The 20,925-nt window shown below is 32.1% G+C and overlaps 2 protein-coding genes across 2 annotated transcripts; one reads left to right on the top strand and one right to left on the bottom strand.

Moving 5' to 3' along the window:
* Positions 1–10,423: 10,423 nt before the first annotated feature.
* Positions 10,424–11,867, top strand: LOC18034871 (transcription factor bHLH84). The gene is made up of 4 exons (XM_024179059.1): positions 10,424–11,023; positions 11,110–11,412; positions 11,516–11,647; positions 11,763–11,867. Exons 1-4 carry the CDS (start codon positions 10,424–10,426, stop codon positions 11,865–11,867), a joined length of 1,140 nt encoding a protein of 379 aa, XP_024034827.1.
* A 1,681-nt stretch (positions 11,868–13,548) lies between these two features.
* LOC18035656 (vacuolar-sorting receptor 3) lies at positions 13,549–19,346 on the bottom strand. Its single transcript, XM_006422764.2, has 12 exons — positions 18,773–19,346; positions 17,300–17,992; positions 17,103–17,191; positions 16,944–17,013; positions 16,788–16,871; positions 16,456–16,532; positions 16,267–16,348; positions 15,365–15,447; positions 15,194–15,260; positions 14,600–14,728; positions 14,387–14,496; positions 13,549–14,057 (listed from the first exon to the last, which is right to left on the bottom strand). Exons 1-12 carry the CDS (start codon positions 19,083–19,085, stop codon positions 13,959–13,961), a joined length of 1,896 nt encoding a protein of 631 aa, XP_006422827.1. The 5' UTR covers positions 19,086–19,346; the 3' UTR covers positions 13,549–13,958.
* Between the last annotated feature and the right edge of the window lie 1,579 nt (positions 19,347–20,925).

The following is a 20,925-nucleotide window of genomic DNA, read 5'->3' as shown; positions in this document are numbered from 1 at the left end:
TAGTTTGTGAGAATTATTCTGTTTTTTGGTGGACAATGGATCCATATTGTAAACAATGGGTGTGGAAAATCGAACAAATTTAAACTTTTTAGTATTTTTAATAACAAGGTAATTTTTGGGTGAATATTTGTTAATTTCAATTTTTTTATTTATTATAAGTAAAAAAATAAATATATAAATAAAAGTGGCAACTAAGCACCAAAAGTTAATGTGTATATTAATGGGAGGAACGAGATTCTGATTAGGTTTGTTTTGTTTTGTTTTTGGTCTCACACACACAAACGCTAATTCTTTTAATGTTGAGAATTAATATTTGCATAAATTATGTGTCTAGAGGGCAGGGAATCTTGACTTAATAAAAAAGCTTAAAATTGAGTGACGAGTAAATTAACAAATAAAAAACTTCATACATCCTTAATTAAAACGGCAGATAGGGCCTTAAGATGAATCAAATTTTTTACAAAAAATTTTAAAAATTTTCTTTTATGTTTCTGTTTTAAAAACTTCTAACCATTGAATTGATTTGAATTTGAACCCTCAAACTTGCATAATCTTATGATATTATTTTTTTTTTCTTCACCTTTTATTGTTTATATCGCGAGTTGCATGGGTCAATGGCACAGATGGGCCGTTTCAATTACTATAATTATCCTCATTTTAAATGCTTAATAATAAGTTAATGGATTTATTTTCACTTTGTTTATTCTGAATTAGAAAATGGTTGACTTGTTTAATTTCTCCATCACTTTCAAAAGAAGGTGTCAATGTATATTACTACATAGGGAAAAAAAGAAATTGTACTTTTATTTATTTAAAATCCTCCCCTGAAAGCAAAGAGATTGCTACATTGAGTAGTATTTATATTGTATGTAAATCAAACTACAAGTTGAATTTTTTTAAAAAAAATAATAGTGCTAATTTAGATTATTAGAATTTTCTTTTTTGAGTAGGGGCCTTAGGTCAGCCTAGCCACAATGTTATGTAAAGCTGATTTAAAGAAAGGGCCAGCCAGCCCATGCCCCCATAACCATTCCTAATGCAACTAATGGTGTCTTATTATCATTCTTAATATGAAATCATCTTTATTAAATAATCAATTTGATTTTTTAATTTTAAAAAAAAAAAGTAGGGGGTGGGCAAATTAGTTAATTAATCAATAATTCAATTACGAACATTTGACTCCGAATTCCTAAACGAATTGAATTTGAAATTGATTTTAATAAGAATTGGATATTTATTCTCTTTTTCTTTAAACCTAATCACTCACATAAAACAATGCTTAAAGAATATAAAAATGAAAATAAAAATAATAAACTCCCATTAGATGCAGTCATCTCTCTCTGATGAGCAGCATATTATATATAATATAATATATGTATGTGTAGTGAGTAGGGGGCATCGGGCCAGGCCTTTTACAACTGTCTATTGTGGACTGATTCTAAGCTTTGCTAAAATTGTCTTCCTTCTTATTGAGTATAATTTATTGAAGTGAACACACATTTTTATAAAATTGTAATCTATAATTGAAGGTTATTTGATAAAAATGTATATATAATTAAATCTTAACCACGCTGAATAAATACACTATCATAGGTCAGTTTAATATATTGGATCCAAATATGAGTTGCAGGTAGGCTAAAAGGAAAAATATTTGAATATTCAAAATCCTTTTGAATTACCATTGGAGGAGTGTTTCACCATTGAAGATAATGAGCAATACATTCGAAATTCAACCAAATTAAGCATTAGCCGCAGAATTACTCTCTTTGGACAATTGATTAATAGGAGCACATGAGTCTTTTATTTTTGGTTATAGTTAATGAATTACTAAAATCATACATATCTTTTGTGATAATTAATTGAAAGTGACTCGTTGACATAGAATTAAAAATGTACAAGAAAACAATAATAATAGTAACATATTCAAGTCCTACTAAGTCTAAAAGAGCTTGAGAAATTTTCCATAACAAGGAAAAAAATGAAGAAAATAATACATGATGATTATTAGATAGTGACTATTGATGCAGAAATTTGGTCGTGTTGTAGGGCTGATCATGTTGTCACATCAACGCTCAGGTTAGCTATGACTGGGGCACTACGCTGCTCGTTCCTTCCCCAATCGAGTGGATTCTGTGACCTCAACCAACGTCGCTCCTTCTCTTCTGCCTTGCACTCACAGAAATAGATCAGGGGTGCCTGTGGTTTTTCTGACGAAAATCCTCCGATACTTAAGTCAGTATGTAGGGTTTCGGGAAAAACATTAGACTATAGATCTATGTAAGCTAACAATTGTTAAATGAAAGGAATGTTTTTTAAAGATTTTACGAAAGTAAGCTCTGAATCCAAAATGGTGGAGTTTCCTCTTTTTTTTTTTTTTTTTGTTCTCCCATTTTTCTGTCGTTTTTCGGGGTTTTATAAGCAGCCACCCTTTGTGTCTAGAAGGTCCCCCCACATCCTCCATATCCGGGCCATCATGGATCAAATGGATTGCAAAAACCGTACATTGGTTATTGTGCCTCCCTTGTACGATTTGGACGTGGCGAAATTGCTGCCTTGATGTGTCATCGTGCCCGATTTTTAAGTAACAATTCTCTGGTCGACCTATAGCTTACACCGAAGAAGGCTCTGGTGCCATTGTATCTACTCATCGTAATGGAGCAGAGAAGATTCTACCTAGGGGTGGGCACGGTTCGGTTCGGTTCGAAATTAAGTAGAATCGATTTAAATCGGTTATTTTATAAAAAGAACCAAATAAGAACCGAACTAAAAAATAACCGAACTTAAACGGTTTTTTTCGGTTCGGTTCGGTTTTTTCGGTTCTGGACCTATTGGGCCTATTTTGAATTTTTAAATTTTTAGCCCATTGAGCTTCATAAATGTAATAATTTTTTTCAACAAGTTCATCCTAATTTCATTATAAATATTAACAATAAATACAAAGTATTCAAAACACATTTTATCAATAATATCTTACTAACTATTAATAAATAATTAAATAAACAATCTATATAATAAGATGCTAGTTTAAAAAAAAAAAAAAAACTTACTGGTAAGCAACATCAATCAACTATCATTTACTCTTCAGCTACTTGCTGTTGTTCTTGAGATTGCATTGGCCTAAAAAATTCTTCAAGAAATTGAAATTTATGAAATTTAAGAAATTGTTTTATATTTGATTTTAGGGTTTATTTTGGGAAATAAAAATTTACGAAATTGTAACACTAACATATATATATACTCTGATTGTGTGTATGCAAGTTTATGTTAGTTATCTTACACAATTAGTTAAAAATGAACACATATTTAATTTAATAAAATTTAAAAATAATTCGGTTTTTCGGCTCGGTTTTTTTATAAATTGTACCGTTCGGTTTTTTTTTTACCGAATTAAAAAAAACCGTTAGTTCGGTTCGGTTTTTTTAAGACTACGGTTTTTTTGCCCACCCCTAATTCTACCTTAACCGGATGAAGCACGTGCTCTTTTAATCGCCCAAACAGTGACTTTAATTTCTGTTTATTTTAAAAATCTAGTGTTGAATGCAGCATAGCTTAGGCTTATCATCCAGAGAGAATAAAACTGAATCTATAAAATTGTTTCTCAATTTATAATTTGTTTATATATATATATATATATATATATATACATATATGTATGTATATTATCAAGCTATATATTTTGGGATTATGCGGCGACACGGAAGTTAATTTTGCATTTGAATTCTTCTTCTCTAACTATTCAAAAGATTTTAAGGGCATTTAGTGCTTCCGCTTTGATCAAAATATTAATCAATATTTTTCCTATTAAGTGATCACCGAGTGTTTATATGCTAGACTGTTTTGCGCGTTTAGCTGTTCTTTTTTATATTAACTGAATTTATTTTCGTGAAAAAGAAATGCAACTCATTTGATTTGATGGGTCGTAAAATTGGATTGAAGCCAAAAATAATTGAAAAAAAAAAAAAGAGAATACATAGAACTAGCTATATTAATGTGTTCACGGCTATATAGCATTATAGTTTTTGTTGTTTTCGTGGTCATTTACTAGAGGTCCCCGTCGAGATTTGAACTTGTCAACATATGTGATCCAGTGAGCACTTGATCAATATACAAATGTATACTGTTGCCTTCACTTATATATCTAAAAAAAATTATCTAATAATAATAATAATAATTAAATAAAAAAAATAAAACTTTAAAAGGAAACAATATAATGGGAATGGGGTGTGAGTTTAATAAATCCTTGGTTATTTTAGTTGGCAAAAAACTAAAACAACATATAAGTAAGAATTGAAATAATTTTTATTCTGTTATTGAGATCCTATTAAGTGGCGGATTTAGAAAAATAATTTACTGGGGGTTAGATTACATGATAGTAAAATTTTAAAATTAAAACCTTGAATGTATAAAATATTTGTTAATACATTTATAATTGTTCTTGATGTATTTTTAAGAATAGAAAAATGTTTGTGGTGATGACGTATAATTATTTTTAATTATAGCGTAGGCTTTTATAATTTTAAAAGTTAAAGTTTAAATTTTGTAAGTTTATAAAATTTATAGGGTCAATTTTAATAGATTTAATGGGTGCTAATTAGAAATCTTAAATAATTTTCCTTATTTTTAAAAATTGTTTTTTTTTTTAGCTAGTGAGGGCTGCAGTTCCCACTGGTCACATACTACATCCGCCCCTGATCTTATTTGATATTAAGATACTGTAATTATAAAATAGAAGTTAACATTGTATAATAAATATGAATTTTAAGCAATAATTTTGATAAAACCAATAAAGATATTATAATTTTTTTTATCATACAAGTGGTAAATTAAATTAGCTTAGCTTACAAATTAAATCAATTACTATTTATCAAACAATTTAAATACTCTGGGATTTAAGGTACCATTGTCTATTTTCAAAACTAAACGGGGTTTAAGTTGTGCATGCCCTCGTTTAACTTTCTCCAAATATTAATTATTAGCCACTTCAATCAGATTTTCCTTCCAAATTTTCATTTTTGACATATACTTTCATCGAGTAATTACACAAAGCTAGAACATGTCTTTAACATCTTAGAAAAGAAAAAAAGTATAATTGTTGGGAAAATCCTTGAGATTAATACAATCTTCTAGACTTTAAAGTTTCAATAATGATTAACGACCAATACCATGCTTCTTTCTCAATCTATCGAGAACCCTAACTCCAAGATTCAGCCCATAATTCATACATATAAAATAAACGGAGATATTAAAAATTTATCAGAACTTTTTATGATAAAAATAATTTCTAACAGGGACTCGTGTCATTATCCCTTATTATTGAGTCTAAGACTCTAAGTTGCATCTTCAGTTCATCAACTAAAATTGTGTCATGTCAACGCATGCAGCGAATGTATATATATATATATACACACACATACACGGAGTTTATTGGTTATTGAGGGCTATAAATATATATATACAAAGGAGAGGTCTTTCTCTCTTGGTGGGTGTGAGAACTTTTACTTTCGATTAATTAAGAGTAGTTTATTGTTTTCACGAGGAGGGCATGTGTTCTAATTATGTAACTAGCAAAAGTTCCAATTCAAAGAGTCAAAGAAATTCGTTTTAAGACTTCAAAAAAATAAAATAAAATAAAACCAAGAACTGAAATTCGATAGACTTATTGAAAGCTTAAGCCAATTATCGTAAAGAGACATGCTGAAGGAAGTTCTTAATTAATTTAAGCACTGTCAACCTTTTTATTATGTTTATCTTTGATAAATAATTTTCTATTTTAATGAAGTAGCTAGTTTAACTAGTTTTCTTGTTATTCCATGTAGGTTTCTCATATGTTATAATATTTATTTGTGCCCTTGACCTATGTAGCTGTTTTATTCTTCCACTCATGGATGGATAATAAGATGTTGTTGAGTAATAATATATTTATAAAGTTGGGATATAAAATTTATATCTCAAATGAAATATTATCAATTAATGAACGTCTTGTGTTACTCTAACAATAATATTTAAAACTTATCACGTGAAAAATGGACTATAACTTTAACGATAAAAGTTAGTAAACAGATTAAAATACAATAGTACTTCAACAATGAACTAGAAAATTGAAGAAAAAAATTGAAAGAATTTTTACATACTTAGAGAAAATCAAAACTTGAGGCATTGGCTTTACTATTATGTTAAAAAAACTACTTGATCCAAAAACTTAACCTAATTGACAAGAACCCAACATTAATATTTAAACAAGTCTTTAACATCATTATTCATATTAAAATCGTGACTTACTCTCCGTCAATTGTCAATCTTCACATATCATAAACAGTCTCATGTGATCAAATTAAGACATCAAATCCCACCGATTAAACCTCCCATGCAAGCACCACCACATTCCATCTACCTAGCCACAAGATTCACATGTGCCCGAATGCAAGAAGTTTCAATAAGTTTTTAATGCATAGCATTCTTCTTATTTTATTTTTCTCTTTGGAAGTTAGAATCACTACTCATTATTTTTTAGTTCTTATCTTTCAGAGATTGATTTGATTCCCAGGGATAGTGAGAGCTCATTAATTGTATATTGCATCAAATCCTCTAAATTCGTGATTAAACAACAAAGCACACATAACTCTTAGCAAATAAAATTGGATTAATCCCCATGATAATTATGAACCATATCCAAACCATGTGGCTCTATATTACTCTAAAATCGTGCTTTATGATGCATAATCAGCAACTCGATCACATTAGCCTCTAATTTATAGGGTTACCCGTTATACAATGTGAGCGTTAACACATATTATGAGCCTAATATATATGTTATGTTATAAGTTTAATGATTCATGTTATAAATTCATAGAAATATGAAAAGTTATAACCCTAAAATAAACATCAAATCTTATAAATTTAGGATTTTGGAATTAAGTGTAATGCTTCATGTTACATGTTTAACGTATCAGGCTATATGTCTAATGTACCAAAATGATGAATATCGCATCTACACCATAGCTATTCCCCAAATTAAACATTTTATAAAATAAAATATAAAAAAAGAATTTCATATCTTAAACAAATGAGGTTGATATATTAAATTCACGATGATACAATTTGTATTAATGTCCTCTCTCGCCATTCTTTAATAGCCAGGGGCTGTGAACCAAGCTGCCAGCTCTATCCATAACAGATTTTTTTTTTTTTTTTGCCTTTTCTTCAAATAAAAATTTATGGGTCGCGCTGGCGGCCGGCGTGAATCGAGAAATGTAATTAATCTCATGTGTGAAGAATAAAATCAGATTTTATGATGAGTTTCCAATATTGCTGCAGAGCCAAGATCTTATTCCATTATGCCAAAACCCTAGCTACCTTGTTAATTTTATCAACTTATAAAGCTTTTGTATGTACCAGCCAACAAGAGATCGTGCAAGTGGCCGGCTTCCTGTTAATTTTCCAAAAAATATATACATGAAAGTGTGTGTGTTTGAATATTTATAAAATGTTTAATTTGGAAGCTTCGTTTAGCAAAAATAATTTGTTTAATTAATAATATTACGCGTAGTTGGAGCGTGAAGGTCGCCAGAATCTTTGGTGGGTTTTTGGGGATGTGGCCATTGGAGGATAGATGGTTCTTAAATTTTTCATTTTTGGAGAACTATTTCATTTAATTGGATTGATTTTGTGTGAGAGACTTTAAGTTTAGGCTAAATTACAGGATAACCTTTTTGGGTTTTGTAATTAGCACTTGTTTTTTTAGTTTTTTTTTTTGTTTAAATCACCCGATTTCCGATGACCGCATTGGACCCCGACTAATTCGGATTCGGGGTGTAGTCACAGTTAAGGCTCTTTACCCCTCCCAAATAGTTTTTTTAGTTTAATTACATGTTACACAGCTCGTGATGAGGCTTTATCACTAAATTAAGAATTAATTACTTGGGTATAAGCAATGGGTGGTAATAAGAGTGAAATAGACTTTCTTTACTTTCATGGTTTTGACTCCCTAACATTAATTATAGTAATATATTATGGTTGAAATGTAAGTGAAAAGAGTAATGGAAGCCAAGCAAAATTTTGATTCACACTGCTTTGCTAGGTTTCATTTGAAAAAGAAAGCCAAGAAAAATTAATGAGTTCATATGAATTCAGTTTTAAAACAATCTTATTATACTGTAATGGGTGTTTTGTTTTCATTTTTCATACTCATTTCCCCAGAATTAACAATCCCAACTTTAGTGCGAAATGGGAAGTAAACCCAATCTAAAAACTATATAATTATAAGAGATTTTATCATTTAAACTAATCGAGATGCACTAAAATCAATAATCATTACATTAATTATATTTGATTTTATTTTATTTTAATTAAATCTAATATTAAAATTTGAATCAATCGAAGTTTTAGATAAAGTGTGAGTGTATATATATATACATAACCGATGTCTTGAATGGAGTTAAAAATTTACGTTCAAATAGTTATCGTATTAAGTAAGAAGTCTATTTTTATACGTCAAAACAATTTTAAAATTAATTAAAAAGGTTATCCATATTTTATTTTAGTGGTAAAAGTAATTTGATACTGTTGGATTTTGTTAAATTAAAGTTAAAATCTTATGAAAAATAATTGGACCTAGCTAGTTATTAGAGATGAGTTTGTATCTTATTTATAACATTGTAAATTATTCCAACATGTGTGGGAGATAATAGGATGTTGAATGTGGTTTTATATTAGTTAATAAGAAGTATAATAAGAAAATATAGAGTATAGATATGAATTTAGAGATAGATATGGTAGATAGGTAGATATAGTTAATATATGGGTTGATAGATTGATATGGAATATATGTAAAGTGGTAGATATTATTATTATTTTTGTTTATGTTAACTAAATTTAGTAAATGATTGGAGTTGTCTTAATGAATTTACAATGATTTGGGGATTTGAAATCGAAAGGGAAGCAAGCTCTGATCTCTCTTCCTCTTCTTTTGTAAGCAACCTTAAAAAATTGGATTTTGTTTATTTTGAGCAACTTCAATAATTTCTATCTAATTATTTTATAACAAGCACCCAACCATTATCATGTTTAAAAAAACCATTAACCATCAAGTGGCTTTTAAATCTTAATAAATCAACTATAACCAAATGCATCTTGATTTTTCTTTTATAAATTAATATTATTAGATCTGTGTCAAATGTTTTACCAGTTTAAGTATTTAACATTCACTTAATTACTACGCTTGAAGTTAAAACATATTCTTTAAGCAAAATTTGATGAAAAATGATCATATATATATATATATATATATGGAATTAAAAATGAGTCCCTCAAATATATAATTTTCACACAAATTTATTGCTTCAATGGACTTCTAACTATTGCCATTAATGCAACTCATTTGCTCATACATCTATGATTCTCTAACCATTTTACATAAATCCAAAAGATAATTGTATGCCACTTTCGTACGTCTATAGAGTGATCAAAGTTTTATCTTTTCGACACCCTTTATAAAATAAGTATCTTAACATATATCCTTAAGACACATTTAACATAGAATTAATGTATTCTAATTAACCAGAATATGCACCCTAATAGAAGTTCAAAGTATGTATTGGAGGTTTTACAATTGGAACACAGTCCAATGAATCTATCTTGTTTGATCATTAAACAAAATATATGAATCAAAATGTTCAAATTTTGATCAGATTCAGTTTCTAGCTAAAAAGTTGGAAGAACACTTGTTAGGTGTCAATGAGAAGAGGAGACAAATATCCAGAAAACAGATGGCACTGTCTGATTCTATATGAGTTTTGAGAATTTCTCATACTCATCTCCACGATCTGGCAGTCCTTTTATTAACATCACTTTCATTTTCCATGCTGTTTTTACATAATTAATCATTTTATTTCGTGTTCATCATATTAATTAATTAAAATAAAACCCCCCCACGTTCTCTTGATTGCCAGGTGTCATTCTCTATTTCCCAGTACCAAATAATTGACTTCATTTGATTTTGATCCTAACTAATCTCAGGTTAAGTCAGATTTTCAGTTGTGAAATGAAACTTAAATTTTAAAAAAAAACTAAAACCATTCTTTTGTTTTTGTCACTTGGTAATGTTTAAGGCCACGTAAAATGATGCATGTCATTTAATTTTATTTTAGTGCATGATTGTGTGAGCTTGGTCTATTCCTGATGAGTTGTACTTGGCCCCATTACGGAATTTGAAAACCTTTTGCATACGAATAATTGATTAATATCATATGAGATATTGTTTCACAATATTAAGTCAATGCTTTTTGCGACATTCTTCTAAGCTGTTGGGTATAAATATGTCCCTTAATCTTGTTTCCCATTCAAGCATTAATTGAATTACAATTGAGCTTCTTATTAGCTTCCTTGAACGTTTAAAAAAGAAAAAAAAAATACAAACTAGAAATTAATGGAGGGAGCAATTGCAGAGGGAGAGTGGAGCTCTTTAAGTGGAATGTGCACCACCGATCAAGAAGCTGATTTCATGGCTCAATTGCTTGGAAACTGCCCAGTCTCCGCCGAGCTTGAGGGCAGCTCAAGCTTTGGAAATTCATCATCACCAACATTTTGGCCTAGCCATGGTGCTAATGATTATGGTTCATACTATTCTTTAGATATAGGTGCTTATAGTGGAGGTGGTGGCAGTAGCATTTTTTACCCCTATTCATCAAGCCAAGAAAGCATTTATTTGAGTGACTCACATCAAATCTTGGGCAATAACAACATTAATGATAACAATATCAATAGCTCCATTTCCATGGATTTTTGCATGGGGGATGCAAATTGTAACACTAGCTCATACCTTATTGATAATCAAGGTGAGGATGAGTGTTTGAATAATCAAGAGAATAATAACATTAGTGATGGAAACAAACCCGAACTTGGCTTTCCTATTAAGGCTTTGGACACGAAAAATGAATCTGAGATGCAAGCTACAGAACCGGCGGTTGAAGAGAAACTCAACAACCCATCAGAATGTTCTAAGAAAAGATCAAGAAATGCAACTGACGTAAGTCCATTATTCAAGATCCATTCTTATATTTTTGCTTGGTTACTTTGTATGGCTTGTTCTGATTTTGTTTCAACAATATGCAGGTTCAAAAGAACAACAAGAGGAATCTGAAGTCAAAGAAGAATCAAAAGCGTGCTGTCTCAGCAATCAGCAATACTGAGGAGGATAATGATGCCAATAATAATGAAAATGAAAACAATAAGAGTATTATTGGTGCTAATAGGCCGCAGCTATCAAGCAGCTGCTGCTCGGAAGATGAGTCGAATGCATCTCAGGATCAAATTGGAGGAGAGGATTCATCAAAAGGGAAGGTAGCTCTCAATCTCAGTGGCAAAACTAGAGCCAGCAGGGGCTCAGCAACTGATCCTCAAAGCCTCTATGCAAGGGTAATTATCTATGACGAAAAAAATAATCCGAATTCGCATTTTTGCAGCTTATTGAATAGAATGCTGATGAACTTATGTTTCCTGATTCACATCTATGTTGCAGAAAAGAAGAGAGAGGATCAACGAGAGGCTGAGGATTTTACAGAACCTGGTACCAAATGGAACAAAAGTTGATATTAGCACAATGCTTGAAGAAGCAGTCCAATATGTGAAGTTCCTACAGCTCCAAATTAAGGTAATTAAAGAGAGAATCAATTACCAATCCTTTCAACAAATTTTTTATTTTTTTTGAAATTTAAAGAAAATGTATTAATTAGTGATCTAATTCTGTTGATTTTGTTATTTTGCAGCTCCTGAGCTCTGATGATTTATGGATGTATGCTCCCATTGCTTATAATGGAATGAACATTGGACTTGATCATTTGAAGCTTGCTGCTGCATCAAAATTATCTTAGAAGATCATTAAGAAAACGGCATTGGGTTTAATTATTTTGTACAAGTAATTTATGAAACTCCTCTTTTCAAAAAAATTTAAGAAGAGCATTTTATGAAAAATATACTGTTACATGTTCATTTCTCGTCTTACGTGTTCATTCGATACATACATAGCATCTAAAAAATTTTTTTAGTTCCCAAAAATTTGAAAGGGACAATTCGGATAAGTAATTAACTAATTAGCCTTGCTTTGGTTTTGATAAAAAACTGAAACTATACTTTGGAAATTAATATAATAACAAAAGAAAAATGATATATCCCCACGTAAACCCAACGTCAACCCCGAAAATGGCCAGTTTACACTCTCACTTTTGTGTCGTTTTGGTGCTTGACTCAACAAATACAAAACGCAATAAACTGGTGCCGTTTCACCAATGTTCAGCCATATATCATTGCTCTAAAACCAAGTCTTAAATCACCAATGGTAGAGCCATAAACAGTTTTATCAATATAATATTTGTCTGAGATCAAGAAATTGCTTAAAGTTATGAAACCGATAAATTCTTAGTATCAATCAAGTATCTGAAATCCTTTGGATTAAGATGAAAATTTCTGCCCATTAATGAATAATGAAAAGGACGACAGAAATGACAGTTTGTGCTACCGTTTCATGCGTCATTCTCTCTCTTCCTTATGGCCACTTAGCATGTTTCAATGTTGATGTGAGTGCTGGTGCTTGTGGATAATGGCTGCCTTTTTAATTTAATTTTATTTTTTGCATTCTTTTTTAAATATTATTTTAATAATTCTTGCCAGCCACAAGGAAGAAAGCGAAGGACGCATGAAGCGGTAGCTCATGTTACGTTTTTGTCGTCCTTCTTTCCTTCTTTTAACCGTTTAGCATTTTACTAGAGAAAATGTATGATTGGTGCTGACTGCTACAACTAATTGCAAAAGAAAGATGTAATTAAGTTGCAATCACTATTTATTACTAATCGAACAAATTGTCTTTTATTGTATACTTATGTTTACTTCTTTCGATTTCGTTATTCTTCTTGCAAGCTTTAAGCTATCGATCGGATCATTAAGATTCTATTATCATAATAACATAAGTCGTTGAGAGTATCCCGAAGGGATTGAGATCCTTTTCTAATCTGATCACTCCTGATCTTTTATAAATATTGTGCCACTTGTGTTTTAATATTAATGAATGAATAAAATTTAACTACTTTTTCTTTCATTTATTAACCACTATTCATATTAATAACATTTACTTAGATAAATATCAGATCAGAAAAAGATCCCGATCCATCTCGAAAACCCACGAAAACATGAAAACCAAAATCATTTGGAAAAGGATTCTCATTTGATGAGTAATAAATAAGAACCTTTTAACTAGAAGTGAACATCTATCAAGCGAGCACCAGGAAGTCGGAACTTCTGTGCGTTTAACTGTCAGCACAATAGCTACCCAGTCTCAGCAATTACTTGGAAGTTTCTGTTGTTTGGCAGCTGTGTTTGTACCCGCAAGCTTCAATTTCGAATAAACGCTATTCATATGAAATCCAATACAACTGAAATAGGGAATACAGCATTTTTTTTCCCTGAAATAATACTAATAATAACACATAGATAGCAGATTGAATGGTCATTAACATACCCTTAAAATCCATGAAAAAATATCAATAATAATTAATTAGCTAATTATAACATTCCAGCTCAAATAACTCTGGGATAAAAATGTGAAATATCTTCAACTTAAAAACTAAGTACAGTCGAGACAAAATGTTCAGCCGGTCCAAACAGGAATAAATGAATATATAGGTTATAAAAATTACGGGTGATATGAGAAGGGATGGGAACGAAAAACTCTTATAACGTTACAGCCTAATCCCTCTCATTGCTTGCCCCAAATGCAATAATTCCTATTTCAACTCTTCAGCATGTTACAATCCTAATAAACAACAGGACAATTTCTAATCAAAGCTTTTATTGTCCAACGTATATATTACAGGGACGTAAGATCCATGCTTGAAATCTTAGACTGGAAAAAAGAAGGGCTCCAGTCTGTATCAATCGAAATCGTTACAAAGATTGATGATTTTCCTTGATCATGCACGTTCATCGTTGACGTGATTTGGAACTTCAGATTGACTGTCCAGAGGCATATATTGTGCCATAATGGCTCTGATCTCAGAATCCATGTAAGACTGCAAAAGCGACACAGCAGAAGAAAGGAAAATCAGCAACCTGATTAGAGTAATGAAGTAGACATCATAATTTTCTTATGATAATCAACATAGCTGATATAATTTTCATTAGAGGAACCACATGATATACAACATAGTTGGCTTCCGATTTTGGGCAGTTGGGTATTCTTAACCACAGCTTAAAACCAAAACACATACGTCCCCAAGTCCAAGATAGGGATAAAATATAACAGCAGAGCCAAGATTTCGATGGCTTTGAAAACCGAGGTGGGCAAAATAGAAAAATGTTGCTCTAGGGAAAAGAAAAACAAGCAAGTAGTGATTCTTACCCTTAATCTATATTTATAAACAAGATATGCACCGCCACCAGCCATGGCCAAGCCGATCAAGATGACCCAAACAGCAGCCCATGCAGATCTAACTTCTGTAGCAGTCTTACCTGCCATTTAACAAGTGGCTGAGCTCAACACAAGAACCAGAGAAGGCATTTTCAAAAGCATACATAATTTGAATGACAACAGAGCACGGGTTTCTGAACTCACTTATGCAGGTATCATGGTCCCTGATATACAAAAGATCTCCACTACAAGTGCATTCATAGCTTCCCCAGGTGTTTTTGCAGCTACACTCAGAGCATTGACAGGCTTTCCTCTCTTTGCATTCATCAATATCTGTATTCACACACACACGCGTGCGTGAACGAATGAGTTTAAATATCAATTCAGCAGTAGTTATTTTTTCAACACGCCTAACTGATATGAAAAACTATTCACATTAAATCAATTCCCAATAAATATTTCAAGATGATGATAAATCTAAGATCCTAAAAGCAGAAATTTCTGTTTTGCCTCAAAGTTGACTATGTAGGCTTGTACATAGTCATTTTGAAAATATGGCCCAGAATTTCCAAATGTTAAGGCTCCTAACATTTCGGGACTACATGTTAGTTTCAATGTCATAATGACAGAGAATCACCCCCTCCGACTCGCATGCAAATAGCTAGACCTAAGAATCTTTCATGGCAGACCTTCATGTTGCTACTTAATCAAATAAATTGTAAAGGGACACTGAAGTTCCATTGTCTGTATATTGTCAAAGTTGTCATAAAATATGATAATAATGTGAGTATTTCTCACCTACACAGCTTTTGACACCATCGCCTTTAAACCCTGGAGGGCATTGGCATTTTCCATTCTCAGAATCCTGTTCAAAGCACACAGAGGATTAACCCAACTTCTTGTGGAGAGTGTGCATATGTGCATGGGAGGTTTAGGAGAACAAAATAATTTGTAAGAGAGGTCACTAACCAAACAGGCAGAGTAGGTGTGCCCATCCTTGGATTCATGCCAACAACCTCCATTATTGATCTTGCATTTCCCAGGTCCACTCACTGAAAGAAAAAGGGAAATTTTTAAGCATAATACACAACCATAAAGTGTCCAAAATTACAATTCCAGAAACTCAATTGAAGATAATGCACCAGAGCTGCTTTTCGGTGTGCAAATACAAATGACCATAGGCATTAATTCTCAAGAAAAATAGCTAAACGCTACATACATGCCAATGGTTCACAACCACCGGCCAGAATAAAGCAACTTAAATGCTAAAACTTATCATTCTTACTGTTATGCAAGATAACCTATTTGCTTCAGGATTTTCATTATTTTAACTGAAAAAACCCTTGCTTCATCCTAGCCCTGTCCTGATCAATGTCAGGGATCAGGATTAGATTCAACAAGTTCCAGCCCTGTCCCTATCACACACTGCCCAAGAGAATCCCCTTATGGCTCCAGTACTTGTCCTAAATGATTATCCACAGTAAATGATTGTGGAACAATTCATGGAGTTTAAACCCCTTCCCCCCCCCCCCCCTCCTCCTTTTCTCTCTCTCTCCCGAACAAGGAATGAACATCTTCCCAAGTCCATTTTCAATAGGGATGACAAAATAAGTTTTCTTTCTAAGATTCATTTATTTATTTCGTAATAGCTATCAACTAAAATTCTAAACATGGCAAAATGTAAATAAACAGAAAAAATTACATAACGGGCATATGTCATTTAACACCAATTCCCTAAATTTACTAAGCCAAAAATCATAATTTCAGAAAATGTAAGTAAAAGAATCATTCTCAGGCTAAACACCATCTGATTAACATCTATCTTGTCAATAGATTATGTACGAATGTAGCTGCAACTCAATAAATCTCACCTTCACAATGGCTATAGCCATCTCCTTTGAACTGCACGCCATCAACTAGGGGGCATTCACATACCCTCCCACGGAATGTATCCTGTAAAGAACATAAACAACTTGAGCCCCCAGCCAAATGGAAAGAATAAATCTAAGTAGAATGAAACATTACTAGAACCTCATAAACCAATATATTTTAGTTCATACCTTGCAGGCTGTGACGTTGGCTGTTTTATCTTGCCAGCAACCCCCGTTATTATCCAAGCACTCATTTGTCTCTACATCTGCCACACAAGAGATACCCATTGAAGAACTCATTGAAATAAATATGTTTCCAAGAGTCAAACCCTACCCAAAGAAGTTCCAACTCCCACCAAAGAGAGTCCTCAACATGATCTAACCTTTTCATTCTAAGATTCAAGATATCATACCTGAGTTTAGCAGCTTTTTATACTTCTACTGGTTTACCAAACACCTCTCCTCAACCCAACTAGTTAATATTTCTGTTAAATAGTACCAAACTAAAAGGAAAAACTTACCACCACTCAAACAAACAGCAGGCTCAGTTGTTTCCTCAAAACCAGAACATATGGCCTTCAAGACAGCACCTTTCTCCAACTTTCCTGCAAGCACGTATTTTAGGAAGGAAAAGACATCCAAATCTTTATCTAAGAAACATAAAATCACTTACAGACCTCGATATTGATGATTGTTGACAACAAGGGTTGGCAATATAGTAACATCTCCCCTTGATCCTTTCCCAACCTATGAAAAGTGTCAAATGAAAGTATGTCATAAACTATCAAAATGTGATAAAATTTATTAAACTTAAGTGCACCACGAGAGACAATTACTTGGGCATCTTGCTCTTCTTTGAGAACAGGATTGTCAGCATCCGCATCGGGGTCTCCCATGCACTTCTCAATCTTTTTAGCATCAAGCCCTGTACAGACATCATATGAACATCTAATGATCATTCATCATAAATGAAAAGCATCCTCTCAATGGCCGCTGAACTAAGAATCATAAGACAAAATGGAAACTTATTTACCAAGCGATTTGATGACAGCAGCAGCACATTCCTTGTTGTATTTTTTATCTTTCATGGGACATCTGATCTGAAAATCTGTTACATAGTCCCACCAAACCCAAGGCTTTTTGGATTCCTTTGCAACTTTAAACACACACAGCTGCCTTAAGTTTTCGAGTACAACATCTTTTCCTTCATAGCCTGAGCTAAAGTCTTGCTCCGGATCAGGAGCGCAGTATCTTCCATGGTTGATGCACTGAGACTTGCACTGCCTGCTTAAGGTGAACGTCATAGGACAGTACCAAGTTATATAATGGGGGGTGAACTGAGTGTAGCCACCTTTCTCAAGTATCTGTGCTGGACCCCTAAATTCCTTCACAAATGCCATCAACATGTCACATTTAACCCCACATTCGTCATTGCTGTTGGTCCATAACTCATACTCCACGCGATCATCAGGGTGTGGAACAGCTTCTCTCCAATCAAGATTCACATTGACCATTTCCCCACCACTGAGTGCTTTCTTTAATGTTTCACCAAAACTTTTATCAATAAGTGCAGATGGTATAGTTATATTTTCAATGTATTTTGCTGACGAAATATCCTCTTCAGGTGTGTCCATTGTTATTAATGCTTCCTCAATGTCATCTGCAACAAGCACTGCAGAAGCACCAGCCTTTTGGGCATTCCAGACCTTCAAGGCAAAGAAGCAATCTGGAAAGCAACACATAAAATAGTGATCTAGTAAAGGAACTATGTCCCAAGATAATAGAAAAACTTAATACCACAAGTCAGTTTTAATGCAAGCAATCCTTCATTTCCCTTTTTTTGTCTTTTAATTGCAAACCATAAATGAAAATTGATTACAAGACAAACAAGCAGCTAATTTCGCAGTATTGAACAGACAGTTTCGAGACTAACAAGACAAACAAGCAGTTGGGTTCAAATTAATACCAAAAATAACCAATTTGACCTCAAAGCATCACAAGATATGTAATAAAATAGTACCACCGTGGTACTTTCCCCTTTAAGATCTAAATCAATATACCAAAAACAAACCAACTAAACCTCAAACCTCACACAACAATCAAATGTGTCAAATATTACTTGAACAATAACAATGCTATCACCAAAGTAAACCTTGAATCTCCCAAATAACCAAAATTAATTATACGAATACCTCACCAAATGCCTAAACCAGCAAAAAGCAACCAAACTGACCTATGATTAATGAAAGTACCTTCTCAAACCTAAGAAAAGTACCAAAATCAAGATAAAACAAATCAATTTAATCCAAATAATCAACAAAGTACCTCCCAGAACAACCGACACCAAAAAATCATCAAACTACACTAAAATATCCAAAGGGTATCTTCTCAATCAACCAAAAAGCAAGCTAAACAATCAGTTTAATCCAAATGATGAAAAGGATGCCTCTCAAATCAAACTAACAATCAAATTAAACAAAAAAAAAAAAATTCAAGTGGGTCGCACCTCCACGATCGACCAAAACGAAATTGGGCAAAGCTCCAGGCTTGGCCTTAAACGAAATCCCGAAGTCACCAAATTCTCTGCAGCCCTTTCGATTCTCCTTAGGATACGTCACAGCTCCCGCCATGCTTCCCCCATATTGCGGAATCCCAAAGTTGCCAATCGCACTGTCGTGAGACCCTTTAATCTTCTCCGGTGACGTCACCATCAAGCTGTTTTTCTCGACGACAAATCTCGACACCGAAGTATGAACATTTAAGGACAAAATCAGAAACCCCAGAAAGAGCTTCAAAGTTATTGAGCCGTGTGACTCCATTTTTGTCAAAAAAACAATGACAAAGATTTGGTGGGGATTTGGGATTTTTGGATCAAATGATTAGAACATGTAAGTGGGTAAGTTTCAGTTTCAGCTTCAGTTGGGGAAAATGAGGGAAGTAGAACCTAAATCTAATCAAGTGGGGTTTTTGTTAGAACAAAATAAAAAGTCCGATGAAGCTGTTTGCTTTTCTAATTTTCTCAGTTAATATTAACGATCAAGGGGCGTGAAACGTGCGTGGCGTGAGAAGAATCAACGTCCATAATCCCCTGTCAGCAGTGAGATAACTTAATCTAATGGTCAATCCGTCACTGTATGATATTTTATTACAGCATTTATTACTGAATTGTTAATTCATGTGTTATTAAATGATTTAGAGTTTTAACATCTTGGTCCCTACATTTGTATGTTTTCTCGCATAAGGATCTTATGAAATGACATGACCAAATTTCCCCGACTCCACTTGATTTTAATCAACAATCTTGTAAAGGCGACAATGCGGCTAGACATTTCATGTCATACTATGATTTATTAATATCAAAAAATTAATTCAACACAATTGCTAATTGTATCGTAATCATGTCACCTATTTAACATATAGTAAATTCTCAATAAACTAATAGTTTTATGATCATATAAAATATATTAATTTAATGAATATTAGTACATTGATAAATTAATCATTATTATTTTATCGATAAGTTCATTGATTATTAATTTATAAAGATAATATCACGTACATAATACAAATTTTTATAAAGTATAGAGGTGGTATAATTAGATAATGTAGCGATTTCATAAAGCTATATGGTATGATTTGAATTTGATATTGATTGAGCGTCTTAGTTATTTGATAATCTTTTGGTTGGATTGTATAGGTAGATCATGATTACATAGTAACGCGTTAAAAAAGACTTTTAGAGATAATATATTAAGTCGATATCACTCTTATTTCTCTTAACATAACACATAAAATACAACATTGGCTCTCATTTGAAAGGTGTAAGGAAAGTAATAATTATCGATGAAATATGTAAGGTATTACGCAGTACAACAAAGAAAATTATAGACATATCATATGTATTTAATTTTAAATTAGTCAATTATCAATTTATATATTGACTAGGTCATATAGAATGACAATATTTTTTTAAAGAACTTATTATCTAATAAATTAACTGAATTATTAATTTACCACATTAGCCCTAAGTCGTGACCGACAAAAACTATTATTTAATCGAGATTACCAATTTATCGAGTATTAATTTTAAGAGGTTCTGATGTACTTTTAATAAATTTTCTAAAATATTTATAATACTATACTACTCAATTGTAATTAATTGAGATAAAAAATATAATTAAATACTTTTGAATTATATTAAATATAGCACTGTAATATTGGGTAACAAACAAGCTAACATGAATGATTTAATATAACAAATCAATGTTCATAAATTGATAAGTGTATTGAAATCTTCAATCTCAACTTGATACGATTAATAAACAAGTAATACAAATCGGATAACTCTATTATAATCTTATTTCAATTCAAACTTAATAATGCTACAAATGCTGGCCCGTACAATTTTTTAGTATCTAAGTCAACACTAAAATACTTTAGCGGTTGTGGTAGTTGATAGTTATTAGTGAAGGACCTATATGATAATATATATGGGGGTAACCTACGTTTTTAGAACAAAATGTAAAATATTATGGATCTCCATGATATTAACCCTTAAATAAATCTTGGAAGAGTAAAATATTGTTGGAGTGCCAAAATTATCCATTAAATATTACAAGTTTTTGTATATTTCCCTTTTTGCTTTTTGAATGCATTAAA

This window comes from Citrus clementina, unplaced genomic scaffold, assembly GCF_000493195.1.
Source record: "Citrus clementina cultivar Clemenules unplaced genomic scaffold, Citrus_clementina_v1.0 scaffold_8, whole genome shotgun sequence".
In the NCBI taxonomy this organism is placed as follows: Eukaryota; Viridiplantae; Streptophyta; class Magnoliopsida; order Sapindales; family Rutaceae; genus Citrus; species Citrus x clementina.
The sequence above is the reverse complement of the archived record's forward strand: the minus strand, read 5'-3'. Positions and strand labels throughout refer to the sequence as shown.

Coding starts and splice junctions, on each gene's coding strand:
- LOC18034871 (XM_024179059.1), top strand. CDS start 10,424: ATGGAGGGAGCAATTGCAGAGGGAGAGTGGAGCTCTTTAAGTGGAATG. Junction 11,413..11,515: donor CTCAAAGCCTCTATGCAAGG/GTAATTATCTAT, acceptor TCTATGTTGCAG/AAAAGAAGAGAGAGGATCAA. Junction 11,648..11,762: donor TCCTACAGCTCCAAATTAAG/GTAATTAAAGAG, acceptor GTTATTTTGCAG/CTCCTGAGCTCTGATGATTT.
- LOC18035656 (XM_006422764.2), bottom strand. CDS start 19,085: ATGGAGTCACACGGCTCAATAACTTTGAAGCTCTTTCTGGGGTTTCTG. Junction 17,993..18,772: donor CGTTTTGGTCGATCGTGGAG/GTGCGACCCACT, acceptor GTTGCTTTCCAG/ATTGCTTCTTTGCCTTGAAG. Junction 14,497..14,599: donor GGACCATGATACCTGCATAA/GTGAGTTCAGAA, acceptor GTTAAATGGCAG/GTAAGACTGCTACAGAAGTT.